Source organism: Vipera ursinii (genome assembly GCF_947247035.1).
Source record: "Vipera ursinii genome assembly, chromosome: 1".
NCBI lineage: Eukaryota > Metazoa > Chordata > Lepidosauria > Squamata > Viperidae > Vipera > Vipera ursinii.
Window position 1 is genome coordinate 123,416,356 of NC_139512.1, and position 22,732 is coordinate 123,439,087.

A 22,732-nucleotide genomic window follows, 5' to 3' on the forward strand; every position below is an offset into this window, starting at 1 on the left:
AAGAGAAGGACGAGGGGGGACACGATAACAGTGTTCCAATATCTCAGGGGCTGCCAAGAAGAGGGACTCAAGCTATTCTCCAAAGCGCTTGAAGGCAGGACAAGAAGCAACGGATGGAAACTAATCAAGGAGAGAAGCAACCTAGAACTAAGGAGAAACTTCCTGACAGTTAGAACAATTAACCAGTGGAACAACCTGCCTCCAGAAGTGGTGAATGCTCCAACACTGGAGGTTTTTAAGAAGAGACTGGAAAGCCATTTGTCTGAAATGGTATAGAGTTTCCTGCCTAAACAGGGGTTGGACTAGATGACCTGCAAGGTCCCCTTCCAAGGAAACAGTGAAATGCCTATGGTATGCTTTACCTCACATAATGAGGAGGGAGGCTTAGCAGCAGTCAACAGCATCCAAACTAGTACTGATCTTTCTAAATGAACATTTTTATCTCTACATCCTCCCCCTCAATCAAGCCAATTTTCCATTTTCTCCCTGGACTCCCAGCTTTCCTGCTATATTGCATTTGACTTAATGCTGTTCTATTTGGTGATGGGCAAAGTTCTGAGCCATTTTACAAAATTTCTTTTCAACATTCCATTTACTTGGAATAACTGGACACCAAATACAAATAGCACTTCTAGATTTTGCTGAAAAATCATCCTTTTAAGAGAAACAAGAAAAAGGCTTCCTTTACACTTACTCTACTACCTACCACCTGTATCTACTTTTCTCTCACTTTCTCAAAATAGTAAAGCTAAATGAGAAAATCTTTATTTGTATCTCTTTGAAAGCAAACAGAGTTAATAGGAACCTCTTTCCAAATAAAAAGGACTGCGGATTAATGATCCTGAAAATTATATTCTGCAAGTTATTTCCAAGGCTGTACCAATAGTCTACTCATTTTTGAAAAATTACTTCTAAGGATTTACAGATTATAAATAAAACTGAGGAATCAGTACTAAACATTGATTTCAACGTAGTTTAATTCAGTATAAAGTGAGAGTTCATTAAGTGTTTAATTTTGCATTTTTATTACTCCGGCATCATTTATGTGCTGACTTCCTACTTTGGATGAACTGATCTGGAATGATTAGAAGGAGCACATTTACCCTAGGCTTGCAGAAAGCCAGTAATGACACAATTGCATACGGATACATTTTCACAGCCATGTTTAATTGGCAGATAGTATGACTTGAGATAAAAGATAGCATTCAAACAAGAATATATTTCTACTGGTCTTTTAGCTCCTTCAGTCTTCTAATGGCAGATTTCACTGTCACCGCTGAAGTGGTGCTGGAAGAAACAAAAGTATTGTTGTTATTAGAGTCAGGAATTTGGCCACAATTCAGAGATGTACCTACAATAATACTCATCCCAGAAAGAGGCAAGTAGACTAACCCCACAGACCCCTTAGCCGACTAAAAGTAAAATACTTAAAAATATATACTTCTACCATGGCCACAACTACTCTATATCAAGTCATTTCAATTCCAATCCAATTCCAAAGAAAAATCTATTAATTGCATTTGAATATTTCCCTCAAGTCTATACAGCACACCCCACCATAAATAAAAATGGAACATTCACTCAAAACTAAAGTCTAAACACCGTGCTGTTCTCTTACTTGTAGGTCCAAGCTCCACCAGCTACTGTTTTCATACATGAGCCACAATGCCAAATACCCACTGCTTTCCTCTTCATTTTGGTCTGTAAGAAAAACATTGCCCCACTTGGCTAAGTATTCAAACTACACATTCAATTATTCTAATGCATATTTTCTAATCACACGTTTTCGTAAATTGGTTCACATGGTTCCACTGGCAAAACATGCATACAGAAGCATGGATGGCACATCTCAGAGTGCAGCAAGCAAGTTATAGGAGTCACACATAATGCCCACCAAGGCCTTGGGCAAAGGAGTTACCTGAATTACTGCTCCCCTCTTTTAGAAACTATTTTTGAAGCTGTCTTGTAGAACTGCTCCAATAAGGCACAGTACAATGCCTTGTTTATTTTTATAGAGTAATGTGGATCAGTATTATTATTAAGAAAGCAGAAAGGATTTTGCTAACTCCACTTTGAAGAAAGAACATAAAATTTCCTCAAGCTGATAGCCAACGTGAAAATTCCAAGCACAATAAATGGTACGATTAAGCAGGCTTAGTTCATACAAGAGTCAGCAAGTAAAATTAATTCTAGGTTTGACAATAAATTAGTCATAACTATGGGGAGTCTTTTGTTTTGCATGGTTTATTTTTCAGCACATTTGCAGCAATATAAATAGCCCCAATTAAATTATGTCTCATCTCTTTAAAAGACACTTTTTCTGGGGTTTTTTTATAACACCTCATTAGGTTTCCTTAATTCTGAAGCTTTGAAACATTTGGAAAATCAATTATTACAGTGATATTTAACTTAAACAATAGCAAGAAGGATGTACACTTATGACAGCACTCTACTAGGATTTTATAGAAGTATTCTGTACGCTGAGCAGAAGACTGAAGCAAAGCCTTTTTTCCGCATCCTTCCTTTTCCATAGGAATTTCAGTTCCTAAATTAACGAGACAGGTCTTATAAACCTCAGTCCTAATACATATGGGAAGAACCAAATAGGAAAGAAAGGATTAGGTTGAAAGTCCAATTCAAAAGTTCTTCCTTGCAACTGAAATTCCCAAAGTAACTATCCATACATTCTCAAGGTTTCATACAGAAATGATCGTATTTCATTCTGGAGGATTCAGAGCATCTTCAACTCTCAGAAAAGAATTTCCCAAACCGTGGCACATTAGACATATTTTTTAAATTAAAAAAAAAATCAGCCCCTAAGTTTTATAAATTTATATCTACAGTCTCTCAGGAATACCAACAGGCTGAAAAATAGCTTTTATCCGTGGGCTGTTAGGCTTTTAAATGGGACATCATCTCTGTGAACTTATGCAGAATTGACTTGGGAGGCCAGTGTGTGGTGTAGTTGGTTCACATGGTGTGGTAGGATGGAGGTGGTATGGTAGGATGGAGGGTTTGTTGTCACTGTGTGTTGGGGGGAGAGGGGGAGGCTCAGCTAATCTCAATGTACACATGTTGTATTTTGACAATAAAGGTTTATTAAAAAAAATAACTGATCCCTTAAAACTGAAAAGACATGGACAGCCTTTAATTAAAAATATTTTCATATATTTTTGCTATAAGGTAGAGTCTTACCTTTCCACAGAAGGAGCATGTATACTTAGCGTGTTGGCTAATTTCAATTTTCTTCACCATCTTCCTGAGGGAAGCTCCATATCGGGTGCCATATTTACCTACAATCCCAACCTTCTTAGTACGCTTGGCCTGTCACAGCAGAGCAACAAGTGTCACATTTTTCATTTCTTTTACAATTATCTGTTCTCATCCAGATAAGTACATAGAGCAAGAGATGATCTCTAGGGAGATCCAAGGTCAAGTTTTCACTTGATTATTAATTTCACAATATGACTTTGGGTTCTCCGCTGGATGCATTTGCACGCCACACTGAATGACCAATTATGCAGCTATATTTTTGTCTAGTCCATTTTAATTATTCAGAGCATAGTTCATTTATGTGTGAGCCTCTTACAAACCAATATTCTCAACTTAACCCACTTCAGAGTTGAGGGGGGGAAATGAGGCAAGAACCAAAGAATGCAAATTTTACGCCTCAAGAATAAGTGGAATACAAGTGAAAAGTATTTTAAAGCAGCAAACAATTGCCAAGCTAAGCACATTTAAATATTGGGGAAGATAATATGCCTTACCAGCCTAACTCCCTATTTCCTTACTTCGGTCTCAGTGAGTTTAATATAAGTTTCATTCAAATCAATATGAGATTCTAATCGCAGTACTTCACCCAAGCAACCAAGTGGCACATCTAACAGGGTAATTTTTGCTGACTAAAGGCGACAGGTCCCTAACAGTATTAACATATTAATTGCTACATAATTATTAACTGCATATTAATTATATAATTAACATATTACACTAGCCACCTTGTTATCCAAAATGTACTGAATGTTACATGTCAGTTCAACTTTTATCCCTAACTCCAGACCCCAATGCAAATGTCTCTGGATAATGAGTGATCGATCGGTGTTATCAAGCTGACAGTATCATGTACAGGCGCCCCGAGTATTACCAACTTTTTTTTTTGTCTCCCTGTAGACAAAAAAGAGCCTTGGTGGAGCAGTGGGCTAATGCCTCCTTAAGTAACACCAGCTGCCTGCAATTAGTGCAGGTTCGAGTCCCACCAGGCTCAAGGTTGACTCAGCCTTCCATCCTTCCGAGGTAGGTAAAATGAGGACCCAGATTGTTGGGGGCAATAAGCTGACTTTGTAATAATGCCGCTTGGGGTGTGTGTGTGTGAAAGCCCTAATAAGCAGGCATATACATAGAATGAAGGCTACTGCTAAGCTTGTAAGCCGCCCTGAGTCTTCGGAGAAGGGCGGGATATAAATGGAATTAAAATTAAAAAATAAAAAATAAAATAGAAACCTTAAAGACTTAAAAACTTGATGGAAAATTGTCAGGAAAAAAAAAGGGAGACCGGAGAAGGGTGGAACAAACAAAGCGAGTGGCTGGCAAAGCACTTAACCTATACTTGAAATTGGAAAGCTTTAGCCACAAATCAACTATTTTTTTTTTAAAAAAAGTGTTTTTAAGTGGCTGAAATGCAAATTTCAGCTACCTTCTCCAACAAGGTAGCCTTGTACAAAAGACCTCAAATCAATCAACAAGATTTGTAGCTTTTAATTCCATGCGAAGGAAGAAAACAATATTCCACCCACCCACCCCCAAGTAGGCGCTTTCCATTCAAGCGCCGTTTTTCAGAAAGCAATGGCGAAAGCTTGATGTCTTAGCATCTACAGTCCTCTTAACACTGACTCTACGCCAGGGGTCTTCAAACTTGGCCCTTTTATGACTTGTGGACTTCAACTCCCAGAATTCCTCAGCCAGCGTGCCTGGCTGAGGAATTCTGGGAGTTGAAGTCCACAAGTCATAAAAGGGCCAAGTTTGAAGACCCCTGCTCTACGCATTCATTCACACAACGCAATTCTTACCGAAGCCGGCTCTACCCGGGAGTCTCTGGCGAGTCCGTCCCAGGATCATCCCCAGATACTCCCAATATCCCCAGATATTGTTTCCCCAGATATTTCATCCCACATATTTCCAGATGCCGGTCCCGCAAACGCGAGGAAGAGGAAAGATGCCAGCAGATGAAAACGGATACAAATCAAATCTGCAACCCCACTCACCATCTTGCTCCTCCAACAGGCCGCGGAGAAAAAAAGAAGGAAATACCTTCTGCGCACGCGCACTGTCCGTACCGTCGCCAGAAGAGACCGGAAGAGAAAGTACACACACGTGACCAACGATAGAGTCTGACCTTTCCTTTACGCTCCATTTATCCTTTGGTCGGACTATCTTGGTGGACCAACTTTTTTTTTCCCAGTACTTGCGAAAATAAGCATCCCGTGTTTTCGATTTTTTTCACTCTGCGATGTCCCCTTTTGCTGTTCATGCAAACGTAATTAAAAAGTATTGTTCGATGGGTGAAATGGGATTTTTTTTAAAAAAAAAATATAGAATACACCGTATTTGTAAACAATATTTTTACTATAGAAAAATGGCTAGGATTGTGCATAACACTCCTTTCTAGAAAAGATGGATGTCGATACATTTCTTTACAGCCCTGTTTCTTAAACCTTTTGCTCTCGGAACCCTTTCCCACTTTTAAGAAATTGCAGAGACACCCAAAAGAGCTTATATGAGTTATATTTATCAATGCTCACCATATTAAAAATTGAACACGTATAATATTTATTGTATCATGTAAAAAGCCCATAGATATTAACATATTTTTCATGAAAAAACCTGTATAATTTAATATAGAATGAGAAGACTGATATTTTTTTAAAAAAAATTACAAGTATCTTCAATATCTCGCAAATAATTTTGATTCCACAAATTCCTGAGATAGTCTGGAGGGACCCCTTGAGGTCCTCAAACCACACTTTAAGAAAGACTATTTTATAGCATGACTGGATTGCTGTAATTAGCTCCATAAAAGATATTTTCAATATAATAAGCTTTTGCCTCAGTCTGATATGTGAAGCCATCCATTCTATACCACAGTGGAGCAGGGAGATGAAGACATCATACTAGTTTTGAGGCTGTTAAAGGTAAAAAATGAAATGAGAGAAATGAGTGGGGATTCTTAGGAAGCAGTGATGCAATGTGCAGATATTATCATTGAGAATAACATTCTAGTAGAAGGTATTCTACAAACTCAGTGATCCCAATTCAAAAAAAAGGTTATTGTTATGTATTGGGCTCAGTTGTAACACCATGTGGTTAGCTAGAGCAGCGGCTCTCCAGCAGCTCAGACTCCCCGTCTCCAGAGCTGCTATTGGCTGCCCCTAGGCGGCAATGGGTTGCTTCAAACCTATTGGCTGCCGCCTAGGGGCCAGGCTATAAATTGCTGCAAGCTGCAGCCCAATTCTCAGTTCAGATCCTGCAAGCAATAAACCATGTGCTTTGTTGAACTCACTTGCCTCGTCTCCTTTCCTGTCCAAAGAATTCACTACACAACAGTTATCAGAATGCCTCTGCAGACTCCAGCAGCTAAAGGAGACAAGATCACAAAAAGCCCAATGCCAGATGGAAGGGGGCTTTTCTGCAATGGACAATTGGAGCCTCAGATATCACACTGAGTTCCTCCTCCACATGGAATAGATACACCAATTTATATATTTATATTTATAAATATATAAATATTAATATATTAATATATTTATATAAATATATATTACATATTTATATATTGAAAAAGCTGTTGTAGTTTCCAAAGCATGACTTAATTTTCTGCTAGATCACCTTGATCTGCTTCACCAGAATGTAGGCTCAGGATGGGGCATATGTCCTCAACAAACAGCAAGCACAGAATATCTTGGCATTGGGGCAAGAGAATGAAAGTTGAAATTGCAAACATGCTGTGTCCCAAAAAGAAAAAAATATGTAATGCGTACACATGACCAATAAACAGACTCATTTCAAGTCATTGCAATCATCTGACTTCCACTGAAGCTAGTAGATAACAAAGCCTAATAGATTTTACTGTCTCTATCTTGAGGCTGGCCTTGGGCTATATTTGAATAAAAGGAAAAATGTTACTTCGATGATGGTACAGCTCAGAATTATTTAAGCCTGTACTCACAAGCTGAGACCAAGATGAAGGCAACATCATAGAGTCACAGCAATTGACTGTGCCAGATGTTTTATTTTACATATATAGAAAAAGGATCTAAACCAGGGGTGTCAAACTCGTGACATCATGCAACGTATTGGAACTTTTTCCCCATTGCCGGCAATGGAGTGGGTGCGGTTTTGTTGTGACGCGTCCGGCCTGCGGACTGACAGTTTGATACCCCTGATCTAAACTATCAGCTGTAAATTGGTTTTGGCTAATATTTGTTCAGTTAAACTCAAAATTTATACCTTTTTAAGTAAAGTTTTAATTAAGGATTTAACTGCAATCTTGTGCTTCATTTTCCAAGAAGCCTATTAAAACATGTTTCCCCTTCCATTTACTCATGTCTGATTCCTCTTGGACTTTGCTTGCAAAAGTCCCTGTAGTTTTCTTGGCAAGGTTTTTCAGAAATAGTTTCCCATTGCTTCCCTTCTTAAGGTGAGAGAAAGTGACTGGCCCAAGCTTATCTTTGAGCCCAAGTCAGGACTAGAACTCCCAGCCTCCTGATTTCTAACCTTAACTACTACTACAAACTGGCTCTTCTATTCAACTTAATAATATGAATAAAAGGAATACACTTTTATTCTTTTTCTTGGATGTCTATTATTATTATTATTTTAATCCCATTTATATCCCGCCCTTCTCCGAAGACTCAGGGCGGCTTACAATTTAAAGCACAAATCAATGTGCTTAGCAATAGCCTTCATTCTGTGTATATGCCTGTTTATTAGGGCTTTCACACACCCCCAAGCAGCATTATTACAAAGTCAGCTTATTGTCCCCAACAATCTGGGCCCTCATTTTACCTACCTCGGAAGGATGGAAGGCTGAGTCAACCTTGAGCCTGGTGGGATGCGAACCTGCACTAATTGCAGGCAGCTGGTGTTACTTAAGGAGGCATTAGCCCACTGCTCCACCAAGGCTCTTTTATATTTATTTATTTGCTTGGTATTTATAATCCTCAATATTAACTTTTCCTCCCACTGAATATTCCTTCAAAACATTTTACTGATCCACTAATTGTTCTGAAAACACCTAAACAAACATTCATGTATTGGTTAGTTTACTGGTAGAATACCAACATTTAAAATCTGAACAAAAATTGTGGTATTCAAATTTTGGCCAAATTCCAAGTTCCACTGACAAAATTTTTTATTCCGGTTGAGCCTCTGGCATATCCTGAGAAAAAAATATTGCTTCAAAGTAAATATTTGGATAGGTGATCCAGGAACTTCTGGAATTCTTATGATTAGAGCTTTGTCTTTCAATAGTTGATAGGATTAGAATTTCAATCTGAAAACACAGTTACCTGAGACTCACGTCCCATTATGTTGCAGCATGCAAAGCTTTGAAGTATAAGTGACTGAGTAAAATAGAAATTTGTTTTATTATATAAAAATAAGAATATATCATTATCCTTAATACAAAATTCAAGAACATATTTAAATATAGTTTATTTGAACAACCAAATAATTCACTGATGGCACTGATTTTTTTCTCTTTAAATAACACTTTTTAACTAATAAAAATAACCATAATTCTATAATATTCATGCCTCCGTGGAAATTATTGAGTACGCTTTTTTTTGCATGGGCTTGCTGAGAAAAAATGTCCTGTTCTATTGTTCAATGGGTTTTCCCGCCCAGAATCTTCACATGTCTCCACTATCTCCCCAAGGAAGGCTTCATCCATGTCCTCTATATCCTCTGAGAAAGTCCTCTGGAAAAGGTCCAACATGGTCTGCTGTTTGGGGTCCACCTGTGGAATTAAAGAGAAAGTCTTTGTCAAATTCTTGTTAACTTGTTTCTTTCTAACAAAATAGCTTCGTTCATCAGTAAGACATAAGCTCCGAAAATTAACACAGGAAATGCAAAGCGATGCAAAAAGCCTTCATATATTAAAAAAGAGAACTGAACCATATATTTGTTTATTTCTCCCTGCCATATGAAACAAAATAAGAGAGGAACAGGAAACTAGTGGTCAAATTCTCCATAGCAAAGGAACAAGTTCGTCAAAAAGAACTGCATATGAAGAATGGTTACAAGAACTGGGCATGGCTCAGTTTAGTGAAGAGAAGGACCATGAGATGATAGCCGTGTTTCAATATTTGAGGGGCTGTCACAGAGATGAGGGGGACAACGCCCGAAGGCTAGACAAGGAACAATGGATGGAAACTGACCAAGGAGAGATTCAACCTACAAATAAGGAGAACTCTCAGAACAATCAACCAATGGAACAACTTGTCTTCAGAAGTTGTGGGTGGTTCATCACCAGAGGCTTTCAAGAAGAGACTGGACAGCCACGATAGAAATGCTATAAGGTCTCCTGCTTGAGCAGGGGGTTGGACTAGATGACCTACAAGGTACCTTCCAACTCTTGTTATTCTGTTAAATATGGGCATTAACTTCCCCAAAATAATTTATTTTATTTATTTAATTTATTTATTTAATTTATATACCGCCCTTCTCTCAAGAGACTCAGGGCGGTTAACAGGGCAATACGTAAAAGACAGATACAAAAGTTAAAATTATTAAAACATGATTAAACAGTGCCCATAGTACAAATTTAAAATTAAAGTCATAATAACAAACCCACCCCGTCCCATCAGGCCAGGCCCGCTTCCTTAAAAAGATGGGTTTTAAGGTCGCGCCGGAAGGAGCGGAGGTCGGGCGCCATCCGGAGCTCTACCGGAAGATGGTTCCATAAGTCCGGTGCACCCACAGAGAACGCTCTCCCCCTGGGGGCCACCAGTCAGCATTCTTTGACCGGCGGCACCCTGAGGAGGCCCTCTCTGTGGGAGCGTACTGGGCGGAGGGAAGTTGACGCCGGCTGCAGGTGCTCCCCAAGGTATTCTGGACCCATGCCATGGAGGGCTTTGTAGGTCATTACCAACACCTTGAACCTCACCCGGAAGACAACTGGCAACCAATGCAGCTCGCGGAGCAAAGGTGTAACACGGGAGTATCGGGAGACCCCCGACACAACTCTCGCGGCTGCATTCTGTGCCAGCTGGAGCCTCCGAGTGGTCTTCAAGGGTAGCCCCATGTAGAGAGCGTTGCAGTAATCAAGACGAGAGGTCACGAGCGCATGAGTGACCGTGCGCAAGGCATCCCGGTCTAGATAGGGCCGCAACTGGCGCACCAGGCGAACCTGGGCGAACGCCCCCCTAGTTACAGCTACAATATGGTCTTCTAAAGAGAGCTATGAATCTAGGAGGACTCCCAAGTTGCGAGCCCTATCTACAGGAGGTAATGACTCACCCCCCATAATGAGGGGTGGGATATCCTGAATATCCCGGGATGCCGGTACGCACAGCCACTCCGTCTTGTCGGGGTTGAGACGAAGCCTGTTCCTCCCCATCCAGACCCGGACCGCCTCCAGGCACCGGGACATCACGTCGAGGGCATCACTGGGGTGGTTTGGGGTCGAAATGAAAAGTTGGGTATCATCAGCATACTGATGATACCCAACTCCAAAACCACGAATGATAAGCCCAAATAAGTAATCTTGCAGGTACACGTAATCCTCAACTTATGACTGGTCACTTGGTGATCGTTTAAAGTTATGGCTGACCCCAAAAAGTGGACTTATGGCCCAGATTCAAAGTTCTGATAGTCAGGCCTGCTCTGCAGTCATGTGATCCAACTTTAGGCACTCAACAGCACAGCCACATTTATGGCAGCTTGCGGCATCTTGTGGTCATGTGAACCTCATTTTCTAATGGTTTTGACAAAAATTGGCATTTAATTGATTTTTTTTCTGCAAAACTGCGCCGATAGCAAAACATTGGTTTGATTAATGACTGCAGCATTCGCTTAACTGCCACTGCTGTCACTTTATAACTGCTGCAGCCACTTAATAAAGTTGTAAAATCTTTGCCTTATGACATATGAACATCATGGGCAGGCTCCATTACATCGTATGTCAAGCACTACCTGTAATCACCTTTCTAACTTTGGTGTATTCCTAGGGAAAGATCAATTCACTGGCATTGAACATACAAGCTGACAAGTTTTATTTGAATCAATCCATAAACTTTACATAGCTGTCCTAGACAGGAGATGAGTGGGTGTGGCTATAATAAGCAAAATTAGATGAGTGTGCTCCTTTTTCTGAAGCACACTTTCTTTTCTGGCCTTTGTCTTCTCTCCTTCTCAAGCATCAGGCTGTGGGAAAGAGAGAGACAATGCTTAATACAGCTTTGAATTTATTGCCTGTGGAAGTCCTCTGAAATTAGGCTGAAGTGCACTGGTGCCCACAGATCTGCAAGCCACCAATTCTAGGCTCAGTAAATGGTTAATGTCTGCAGCAGGCTTTACTTCAAAATTGTTTCACATCATTTTGGTCACATCAGAAATGTTTACTGTTGTTGTTTTAACTGCACTTCCCACATGTCTCTGCTCTTTCTCCCATAGTTAATTTTGCTCCTCTAAAGCAAAAATAGGGAACTGTGGCCTTCTGGATTTATCCATCAATCATAGCGAGCACAAGTAGGGGTGCAGGATTCTGGAAGAGCCTCTGGCTCCCCAATCCTGCTCTAAAGGATTGTCATAAGTGTCTAAATGTCACATTTTTGTCTAAATGTCATAAATACATTTGGTATGTATTATAATCCCCATTTTCTTCCTCATTTACTGCTCAAAGTATTATGTATTTTAAGAAAAACTACTTTACATTAAATTATGAAACACTGTTTGCCATACAGTAGTTTACCTTGCAGGTATAGTAATCTGTGGTTTCTGCTGTCTCAGAGAACTTGGCTTCTGATAAACCAGCTTCACCTAACACCCTGATCTTTTTTTCAATCAGTGGCCTATGGGGAAAAAGTAACTTCAGTTATCAGCGCATACTATGGGATAGTCTTTCAGTACTGTTTGCATACTAAAAATGGCTGTTATAATTAAGCTAAAACATTTAATTGCTATTATAATCATGCACACCATGAAAGCTAATAAAACTATCTAATTTGTCTGTAACAAAACAATAGATGTCAGGTATTAAATAAATACATCTTCTAGCCAAGCTTCACAATTACTATTATGACCATAAGGAAAAAGAGTGAACAACAGTACTATGTACTTCCAGTGCAGCAATTTTATCTTCTCTTCTTCTGGTAACAATTTCATGGAAAGATGTTTATAAGAAAAATAGACCATGATTGTTTCTCACTTCTATGGCAATTTTGGACCACTCAGAACCTCAGGAAGCACTAAGAAAACTCTTAAACAATTTAACTTCCATTTCTGATGGAAAAGTATTTGGTTAACCACATCCTAAAACCCAAATGTATTTCTTCACTGTGTCCAACCTTTCTTGTAGAGCAGACATGTCAAACTCCTGACGTCACATGACCTCACGCAACATATTGGAACTTTTTCCCCATTGCCAGCAATGGGATGGGTGTGGGTCATGACGCGTCTGGCCCGCAGGCCGGCAGTTTGACACCCCTGTTGTAGAGGATTATGTAATAGAACCATTAGTACTGGATTGGGACTAGGAGTATCCTAATATCCTCGCTCAGACATAAAACCTATTGGTCTGAAGCAATCACTACATTTCAACCTATTCTATCTCTCACAGTGAAGTTAACATTAGATGGGGATTCCATCTACGTCCCTTATGTTCCTGAAGTAAAAGTAGCACATAAATGCAGTTCACAATTCTGACATTTATATAAATTGCTGAAGAGGAATAAGATAGTTGTTGTGAATTGCCTAGAGTTGCTTAAGACAGCCATATAAACAGCCATATAAATCTTTTAAGTAAATAAATAAAAGTTACAAAGCATTTTTGGCCAAGAATAAGTCCATCCCTGCTCAACACTCAGGTTTTCAATTCTCTATTCAAAGTGTTACAGAATTAGAGTACAAGTATTTTGTATTTATTTATAACTCACCTTCATAATTATCTCTATCAATAACTCAAGGTGGTGGTGAACATACCTAATACTCCTTCCTCCTATGTTGCCCACAACAAACCTGTGAGGTGGGTTGAGCTGAGAAAGAATGACTGGTCCAAAGTCACCCAGCTGACTTTCATGCCTAAGGTTGGACTAGAACTCATGGTTTATCCAGTTTCTAGCCTGGTGCTTTAACCACTAGATCACCTGGTTCCTAGGGGTAACCACATCAAAGCAATTTCAATTTCTGCAGCAAAATCCTGCAATTGCCATGTTTCTAGAATCCCAGTACTTTATCATTATCTGTCATACTGATGAGGTCAGAATATACCGAAAAAAGAGACAGCAAGAGAAGGATCAGCAAACAGTGCTGATGTGCCATCTAATTATGATAGAAGTACAAATGAACTCAAGACTCCTAATGAAGTACCCTTTATTTTCTCAGGATCATAAGTCACAATCTATAGCGGCATAAAAACACTTTCTTTTCCCTACCATAAGTAATCATCTGCTGTGCCCTTTGCTACCAAATAATGGATATCCACAGAATTAGTCTGTCCAATTCGATGTGCCCGATCTTCTGCTTGCATCAAAACCTAATATTTAAAAGTAGAATATATAAATTAGACAAAACAAAGGGAACTGCTATGATCAATGAACCAATAAATGAGCCATTAAACCAATAAACAATGCTCCAGTAAATAATATACAATAAACCTGTGATACAAGGTATTACTGGTTTAATATAATAGTGCCATTCCAAGTGGGTGACAAAAATGTATTTAAAAATAAGAGAACTGCTGACTGAAATTCTTAAAGTTTGTTGTGATTCAGGGTCAGCCTGTGGGTTCGGCAGTTGGGTCGGACGATTCAGAGGAGGAGGAGGAGGAGGGGGTTTTTGGAGAGCCTGCAGAGGACAGTTCTGAGGCTTCGCAGAGCTCTCAGCCAGGCCCCTCTCATCTGGTTACTACGCAGACCCAGCTGTGTGAGCCTGAGAGCGTGGATAAAGATGACCCACAGCTGGCCCTGTTCAAGGATGCCCGACGCAGGAGGCAGTCAATCAGGAGTAAACAGAGGAAGGCAATGGGGCACCTTGGAAGGAAGCAGAGAGAAGCCACGCCTTGAACTGTTTAAAAGGGGAATGTGTGGGAGGGCTGGTTTGCTGAAGGCAACCATTTGAATAGCTCCTGTTTCATGGTTCGTGTTTTTGTTTTGCTCTGTTTGCTCTGTTTTGTGTCAATAAATTTGGCAGGCTTAGTTCCAGCCTCTTGCCTTTTTGTAAAGGGGTTGTCCCTGCCTTTTCTGCAGGGCCAGTAGTAGGCTGGAACAAAACAAAGTTTCCATTTTAGGGAACAAGATTCAGAGTGTATGTGGCTGTTCTTACAATAATGTTTACATGGATTAGTTCATTATTTGGTTTGCACCCATTTACATTAAAAGAATGATTCATTAACCTTCTTCAGACTTTTATGTTTTACATGCAAGAAAGAAAGAAACATACTAATCCTATCCCTTCCCTCTTTCTTCCATATGCAAAGAACTTCTATAGTGAAGACTAACAAGTTAATTTCCAGCATATTTTTCATCGTATAAGTCACACGAAGAGATTCCAAGGAAGCTCTTTGATCTTCTCTATGCTAAGAGAAGCAGACTTAGCATGCTTGCCACTATTTCCAGTGGATTTTTTTTAATAGTAAGAAAGCTTATAAAGCAAACTGGTTTTAACTTTTTAACTTTGACAAAAGAACAACATGAAATCAATGAAAGAGAGTGGGACGAAAGAATCCTACAAACAATATTTATCTGCAGGTGAAGCTTTTTCCCCCTAACTTTCATCAATGACCATAGCTAAAAAGCAATTCTGCTAGAAGGCTAAGGTCAGCGTTAAAGAATTAGAGCTACTAGTTTATGTAGAAAATTATGTGAAGTGAAATTACTTCTTCTGTGCAAATTCTTCCTTCTCTGGGTGAAATTCAATTCTCCTATATTTTCTTCTTTAAACAGAATGATGATATTGTTTTATTTTTGGGACTGTTTTACCTTGGTGTTTTTTTAAAAAAAATTGTTAGCTGCACATAGTCATGTATACGAGATGGGAGGCAATGTAAATTTATTGGATGGATGGATAACTTATTTTAGCAGAAGCAGTATTGGGCAAAGTCTTCTTACCCCAGGATTCCAGAACAATTCAGTAAATACAACTAAGTCAGCAGAGGAGAGGGTAAGCCCCATATTAGCTGCAGTCAAGGAGAGGACAGCCACAGACAGCTTCTCAGAGAACTGGAATTCTTGACTGAGCGACTGACGTTCAGCTGAGGGAGTGGAACCATCAATACGAATGAAGCCTACATTCTGAAAGAGGTGGTGAAGAAACAAAGACTAATTTATCATCAGGGTTTGCTTCTTTCTTAGTTCCTGTCCGAAAATGGAAAGATTTGCTCTCATGCCAAGCTGAGCTTTTTAGAAGCAAGAGATTACAAGTCACACTGCTACACTTGTACTTAGATAAATTCCATTTGTGTCCCAATGTCAGGACCCACCCCAATCCACATCTTAGGAAAACAAAAACTCTTGGAGTCAGTTCTAGTCCAAAATGAATTTTTACTAGGACATGTTGGTTGTGGAAAATACAAGACGGGACCTGGTATTGTTTTACAGATTGAGACTTTATAAGGAGTTCCCGGTTCAACCCCCCTTCCCTCAACCCCATTTGGTCAGCCCCCTATCATTTACTTTGTGTCATCCCTTTCGTGGGAAAAAGGGATCTTCGGATCTTTTACGGTTATTGCCTTCTTCCTTTACAGATTCAAATGGAGACACAGGCCAGATGCCTCCTTCCCTAACCCTCCCCTTTGTTCCCCCAGTTCAAAAGGTTTCCCTTGGTCTTTGAAATAACCTAAGGCAGCCTGAATCCATATTCGCTCCTCCTTCCTCGGGAGATGGCAGAATCCAGGAGTGGGGGGGATAATGTTTTAAACATACATTTATGAATGTGATACAAATGGTTTCTGATACCCAAATTGTTTAGACTCAAGGAAAGAGAGCTTCTAGGTGGCCCCATAGTCAAATATTAGGTAAAATCTATATATGCTCATTTGCAGTCATTATATCACCTAGCAATCAAAATAACTACAAACTATCGGACTCAAGTTACATCAGCAGAATTAAAATGTGAAGAATACTTGTGTAAAGTAGATTATTTAGACTACTGAGTCTAACCTCCTGCTTAGTGCAGGAATCCAAATTAAAACATTCCTGGCAAATGTCTATCCAGCCTTTACTTGAAAATATCCAGCAAAGGAGAGCTCACCAGTGCAGCTTTAGTATAGGATCCTCTGTTTTCCTTATATTCAATTACAGCCTGCCTCATAGGTTTGTTGTCAGGGTAAAGTAGGAAGAAATCCTTTTCAGGTCTCAGGAAAAACAATGATTAACTAAAGAATTGAACTAGGCTCAGGGATATCCACCTTCAAGTCATGACCTGACTATGGAATTATGTAGCATCAACTGTACCTTTTTTTCCAGTTCCTCACTGATTGCATCCAAAATTAGTTTGTGATGAGCAAATACCAGAAATTTCTGTCTTCCACTTTCCAATAAATCTAGGATATATTCTCTGCAATTAGAGAGAGAGAAAGCTCAATAAACATAAATAGTATTGTTTTTGCATTTATTTGAGATTCATGGAAACAAGATAATTTAGACCAGAGCTCTTGGCACCACAAAATCAAAAGTACTAGCTAAAAATCTATTATTTGCCTTCAATCTACACAAAGGTAATGTTGAATAAAGTTGAACTGAGAGTATGATTAAAGCTAAATGTTGTCTCCCAAGGCTTGGTCAATAGCTAACTCTAGCCAATAGCTATCTATCTTCAAAACATTGAAGCAATAACAATATTGTGGATACGATCTCCATGTATTGCTGGCCTTGAAGTCATGAGCAGGCCATGGCAAAATTTAAGCAAAGGCTTTTGAATTTCACATGAAACCTAGTCACATTTCTATAAAGAATACACAGGAAAATCAGATCTGTTTTAGGATACCTTGAGGAATTCACCTTTCACAAATACCACAAGACATTTAAGCCAACACGGTTTGACATTTCACTGTTAGCAGTTATTGAGGGTACATACAGAAAAATTCCTTCACAAAGAGAGGTCTGGGTGCTACTGAGTCCCGGGCTCGCATCTTACTCTATTGTGACTTCTACAAAGATTCCTGTAACACCTAACATCTCTTCTTATGCCATTTCCCAAATTCGCAGCCTGGAGAATTCAAAGCCTATTAACCATAAGCTAAGCAAAGAAAGGTAGAGCACTTCTAAGGTAAGGGAACAGTTACTTCAGTTGATTGGTAGTTCATCTTACTGTTAGCAATCTCCACATAAAAATTTGCCTAATCAAAATGATCAATAAATGTTAAGTAAAAATAATGGGAACAATTGGTGTTTTGTATCACTGAACACAACTCTAATAAAATTCATCAGACTGTCTCTCTACAGACATTCCCATTATAATTTTTAAATCTTTTAACAGACATTTCTCTAGGATCCCAGCAAATCAAGCTTATCTTGCGTTATCTTGCATCTTACCATTATAGCCAGGATTGATCTAGTAATTTGCTGCATTACAAGCCAAAAAAGCAACTTACAGGATACAGTGAATTTTAGCTTCTGCAGTCTTGTTGTAGAAGATAATGAGTGCATCCTTCTGTTCTTGTTTCTGAAAAAGTTATTTGAAAAACGCATTGGTGATACCTGCAAACTCAGAGGGTAAGAAAGATTCACAACTTTTTTGAAGTACCATTTTTTTTAATCCTAGAATCTCTGAATTGCATATTCAACCCGATGCAAATTAATTACTTACTACCCCAGCCTATCCCACTTTTGCTTTTTACTTTTAAGTGAATTAGGATTAAGAATGGTGCTAAAAACTAGTCTCATTAAACCAAGAACAAAAGGCAGAGTTTTCAGAAATTTATAAACCCAAATTCCTTGCCCCCAAACTAGCAGTACTTGCTAAATTTGACAACTGTGAAATTCTGAAAATGCTTGGCACCAATTTATTTATTTGTTGAATTTATATGCTGCCCATCTCACTCTCGAAGAGACTCTGGGTGACTAATTTCTTAGTCACTAGGAATGGGGGGCTACCATAATGTGAAACAGCAATCTGTTTGGAAGTCCCTTAGTAACTTCCTTTTTTCCTTATGGCTAATATCGATCTCATGGCTAATATATAACCTATATATATATATATATATATATATATATATATATATATATATATATATATATATATATATATATATATATATAATGTATATAAAGTATATTTCCCATGGATAATGATACATGTATAATGTATCAAAATGTATACATTATTTGAAGCAAATTTATCACGTAGCATATTTCTACAGCCACAGTTCTATAATTTATCACAGTTTCAACAAAATGAGTATCAGTGGATTTCACATCATCGATGTATTATTTATCAGTTTTGCAACTCAAAACATTTTAGAAATCATAAGGCTTTCATTAAAGCACCAAAGAAGTCCTAGGAACATTAAATAACTCTAATAGGAAAAGAAATTCTTCTTTGACTATTTATGAAACTCATTTTCTTTTATTCTAAAGTAGCCGTGACCAAGAACATGGAGATTTGCAACATTTCATTATTTAAGTTTCTTAGGCGCCATCCTCCCTACCCGGGTGCTTTTGACCCAGATCCGTTTAAAGACACATTCAATGCATAACATGTGAAATGGGCCTGACTTAAGATTTTCCGCCCATGAATTTTATCTTCTTGTAGCTGCCTCTGAAACGATGGACTATGTTTCCTCTCCAATCTGCCACATGGGGAAACCTTCATTAAAATCTGCATAGTCAGTGATCTTGCCTCATGACAAACCTATTCCAACAGAACCACCCCTCACCTGTATAGAGTCATACAAACACAAGCATGTCACGCCAAACCCTACTTTATGCTAACCTTTGTTATGAATCGGTACTGTGGTTTGAGCTTTCAAACATACTACAGAGAAAGCACAGAGTGGATTTGTTTGGTTTTAAAGCGCTCAACTTTAGAAATTCATAGGATATGTCCTTTCTTCCTGGGTTAATACCATTCTGACGTGACATTCTAGAATTCTAGATTCTAGAATTTGAAAAATAAATTACAATTATAATTAGCATTTAGAAGACAAACAAACCATGTTTTGTACTTTCAAACTGTTATTTTAGCATTCTAATTAAATACGGGCATATTCTAGACCAATATATTCAACTTACACTTTTAAAACCCTTTGCCATTTCCTTTGCAGCCGCTGCTAACTCAGCCTTCGTTCTTGTATTAATGCCTTCAGGAGTTACCACTACCATTTTGCGTTGCTTTGCGGGAAGCTGAGAAAGCACATCAGATTTCAGGCGACGTATCATTATAGTTTCTTCTAACAGGAGTTTCAGTTCCTTAAGGTTGGAAGATCCAGAATAATCCCATCCCCAAGGCCGCTGAAATTCAAACAGGACATTAAGGTGAGTTGCTATGCAAAGCAACTCACAAAACACATCAGCACAATAAACATTTTAAAACACCCATTTCAGCCTCTTATGGAACCTTTGCATAAAAATGAAAAAAAATGAACTTTTGATTTATGGGTTTGATTATTGGAATGGGTAGATTATAAAAAGAAGAGCAATAGGATGTAACTTTAGAGAAGATCAAAATATATTTGTACTTATAACTGCTGTAAAAAATACCAGAAGCCACTTCTTTATACTTTTTTTCTTTTTCTTCAACTTTTCTTCTTTTCTTGTATTTTTTTTGCTTTTATCTTCTTTATATTAGTTTTTATCTTCTGGTTTAAAAACTTTTAATAAAAATTATTAAATCATTCCCAATTGTAAGGACTGGCATTTTAACTGAAAGGAGATCTTCAGGACTCATTTGTCCTTTATGGCACTCTAAAGATATCAGTCTCTTTGTAGTCCTGTTGGCAGGTTTAATTCAAATAAATGCCTGCATAAGTGCAATGAGATTACTAGCTCTTTAGAACCAGCAACAAAAAAGCTCCTTACTTAAAACAAATAGCTGAAGACAATAAAGGAGGAACAGCTTTTATGTAAATTAGGATTAGATAAAGGTCACAAATTTCTAGGCATCAGCTTGAAGGTACCCAGTGTCTCATTGAAGCTGTTATATTACATTTGATGATGGGTGGTAGAATTGGGTGCTAGGTAAAGATTCCACAAGCACAAACTTGGCCTTGCCTGTCACAGAGTGCTTGCTTTCTGCTTTGTATCCCTACTTTTTTTTTTAACCAAAAGCTGCTGACCCTTTTGAAACTATCAGAGCTTCTCTAGGTGTACCATGTTATATTTGAACGAGGAAACTGCTATTTCTGACAGTTATAAAACACGACTCCAAAGCACCTACTTTTGCAAACTTTGGCTCATAAATAAAAACAGGTGATGCTTCTTTTGGTGCACTTACCAAGGAGCTGGATTATAAACCAATAAAATAATGCTGCATTTTGCTTATTGCTTTTGCCACTGATTTTGTGGCTTTCTGCCCTGAAGCTAAATCAATTCCTTTTAAACAGTTTTTTTTTAAAAAAAATGTTATTTAGGTTGGAAAATTTTTGCTAAACCAAGTAAGGAGGTTGATAGTAAGGATATCTTTTTTTATTATAGCAATGATTTTTAAGCATCTGTAGTTGTGTTGGTGCAGCATCATTATACAGCAAAATTGCATCCGCCTTGCATCTGCCTATTGCAAGAATACAATGGGAACATATTGAAAGATAGAAGGGAGGGTTTTATGTTCTGGCATCCACCAGTTCTCTCTTACCTACTTCCCACACCAGTAACTTGAACACTTGGGGCAGCAGGCAGAAGACAGATGGAGAGAGGCAGAAAAGAAACAATAGTGGAAAAATAACCCTGATGTTCACCAACTCCACCACCACCACCCTCCCGAAAAGCCCCACAATCAGTTTATCAGGGCTTCTGCAGTCTTTCCCAATTGGGGAGCTCTGCAGAAGCATATCTTTGAACTTCTGAAATTGTCATTAAAAAATCTGTTTGGAAGTTGAAAGCCACACATCTGGAAGATGCCCAGGTTGGGTGATCTGGCATGTGTTTTTTTTCTATTCTAGAAGTGCCTTTTCCACTCACGTCTCACACTAACTAATGGCGAGCCCATTCTGGGAAGCATGCATTTTGTTTGTTTGCTTATTTATTAAATTTTTATTCCGCCTTTTTTATTTTCATCAATAAGAAAGGTGAACATACTCAATACTCCTTCTTCATCCTGTTTTCCTCACAAAAATCCTGTGGGGTGGGGGTGGGGACTGAGAGGGTGTGATTGGTCCAAAGTCAGCCAGTCAGTTTCATGCCTAAGTCAGAACTAGAAGTCCTAGTCCAGTGGTGGCGAACCTATGCCACGTGTGCCAGAGGCAGCACTTAGAGCCGTCTCTGTGGGCACACATGCCGTGCCCCGGAGATGCCGAGTGACTGGCCCCTGCTGACCTGGCCCTGCCCACCCAATCTGCTATGGCCATTGCAGCCATGCCCACCCGGTGCCCAGTGATAAATAAGTGGGGTTTGGGTTGCAGTTTGGGCACTGGATCTCTAAAAGGTTCACCATCACTCTCCTAGTCTTTTAGTTTCTACCCTAGTGCCTTAACCATTAGACCAAATTATTGTTATTATTATATTATGTGTATTATTTATAAGAGCTGTGGTGGTGCAGTGGTTAGAATGCACTATTGCAGGCTAATTCTGCCGACTGGCGACTAATTCTGCCAGCAGTTCAGCAGTTCGAGTCTCACCGGCTCAAGGTTGACTCAGCCTTCCATCCTTCCAAGATCAGAAAAAGGAGGACCTGGATTATTGGGGGCTGACTCTGTAAACTTCTTAGAGAGGGCTGTAAAGCACTGTGAAGCAGTTTATAATTCTAAGTGCTATTGCTGTATTTTTAATATATAACTGCAGGTGTGAAGCATACCTGCTTCCTATTTTCCCTACATCAATAATCCTGTGAGGTGAGTTGGGCTGAGAGAATGACTGGCCTGAAGTCATCCAGCTGGTTTTCATGCACAAAGCAGGTCGAGGACTCTTAAGTCTCTAGGTGTCTAGGCCAGCACCTTCACCACTACACTAAACTGGCTCTCTTCTATGAATGTATCTATGAATGCTGACATAATGTTTAGATCCCGATATCCTGAAAACACTCCCCCTTATAACTGTGCTTGAAATTTAACCAAAAACTCAATAGCAATATACCCTCATCTATTCAGGGTATGCTATTCACATAACTTTTTGTTAATGTAAGCTAATATAACCACAAATATTTCCGTGCCTGATATTTGGAGAAAGAGGGTTAAATCAATAAATTCTGGTGTTGCAGGAAACTAGGGGAGCAAATTATCTGCACTGGTCACCCATAGTAAGTTCTTCTTAATTTTTGGTCCTATTTCAGAAAGATAAGAGGGCTGGCTACAGTACATGCCTTTTCTACTTTGCTCATTCCATGCTGTGGTTTACACATAGAGATAACCTTTCAAACAAATCACATT

The 22,732-nt window shown here is 38.9% G+C and overlaps 2 protein-coding genes and 1 long non-coding RNA gene across 5 annotated transcripts in view; all 3 read right to left on the reverse strand.

Annotated features, from left to right (window-relative positions):
• Nucleotides 1-22,732, reverse strand: part of LOC310632618 — a 378,391-nt gene that overhangs the window by 245,002 nt on the left and 110,657 nt on the right. The window lies entirely within an intron of this gene.
• Nucleotides 1,141-5,425, reverse strand: RPL37A (ribosomal protein L37a). Its single transcript, XM_083349902.1, has 4 exons — nt 5,393-5,425; nt 3,196-3,324; nt 1,619-1,701; nt 1,141-1,287 (listed from the first exon to the last, which is right to left on the reverse strand). The coding sequence occupies exons 1-4, from the start codon at nt 5,408-5,410 to the stop codon at nt 1,224-1,226; spliced, it is 294 nt and encodes a 97-aa protein (XP_083206028.1). The 5' UTR covers nt 5,411-5,425; the 3' UTR covers nt 1,141-1,223.
• SMARCAL1 (SNF2 related chromatin remodeling annealing helicase 1) overlaps nt 8,685-22,732 on the reverse strand; it is a gene marked incomplete at its 5' end in the record, with an annotated part of 37,490 nt that continues 23,442 nt past the window's right edge. For all 3 annotated transcript variants that reach the window (XM_083350253.1, XM_083350252.1, XM_083350254.1), the window contains 7 exons: nt 8,685-9,013; nt 11,969-12,068; nt 13,650-13,750; nt 15,324-15,506; nt 16,668-16,770; nt 17,807-17,877; nt 19,446-19,664. In XM_083350253.1, the coding sequence (XP_083206379.1) occupies nt 8,822-9,013; nt 11,969-12,068; nt 13,650-13,750; nt 15,324-15,506; nt 16,668-16,770; nt 17,807-17,877; nt 19,446-19,664 (969 nt within the window). In that variant the 3' untranslated portion in view covers nt 8,685-8,821. The remainder of the gene's footprint in view (nt 9,014-11,968; nt 12,069-13,649; nt 13,751-15,323; nt 15,507-16,667; nt 16,771-17,806; nt 17,878-19,445; nt 19,665-22,732) is intronic.

What these genes read in the sequence shown, in the direction of transcription:
- RPL37A (XM_083349902.1), bottom strand. An exon ending in CATGCTCCTTCTGTGGAAAG is followed by an intron (nt 1,702 to 3,195) that starts GTAAGACTCTAC and finishes TTTTTCTTACAG; the next exon opens with ACCAAAATGAAGAGGAAAGC. An exon ending in GGTGGAGCTTGGACCTACAA is followed by an intron (nt 1,288 to 1,618) that starts GTAAGAGAACAG and finishes TGTTTCTTCCAG; the next exon opens with CACCACTTCAGCGGTGACAG.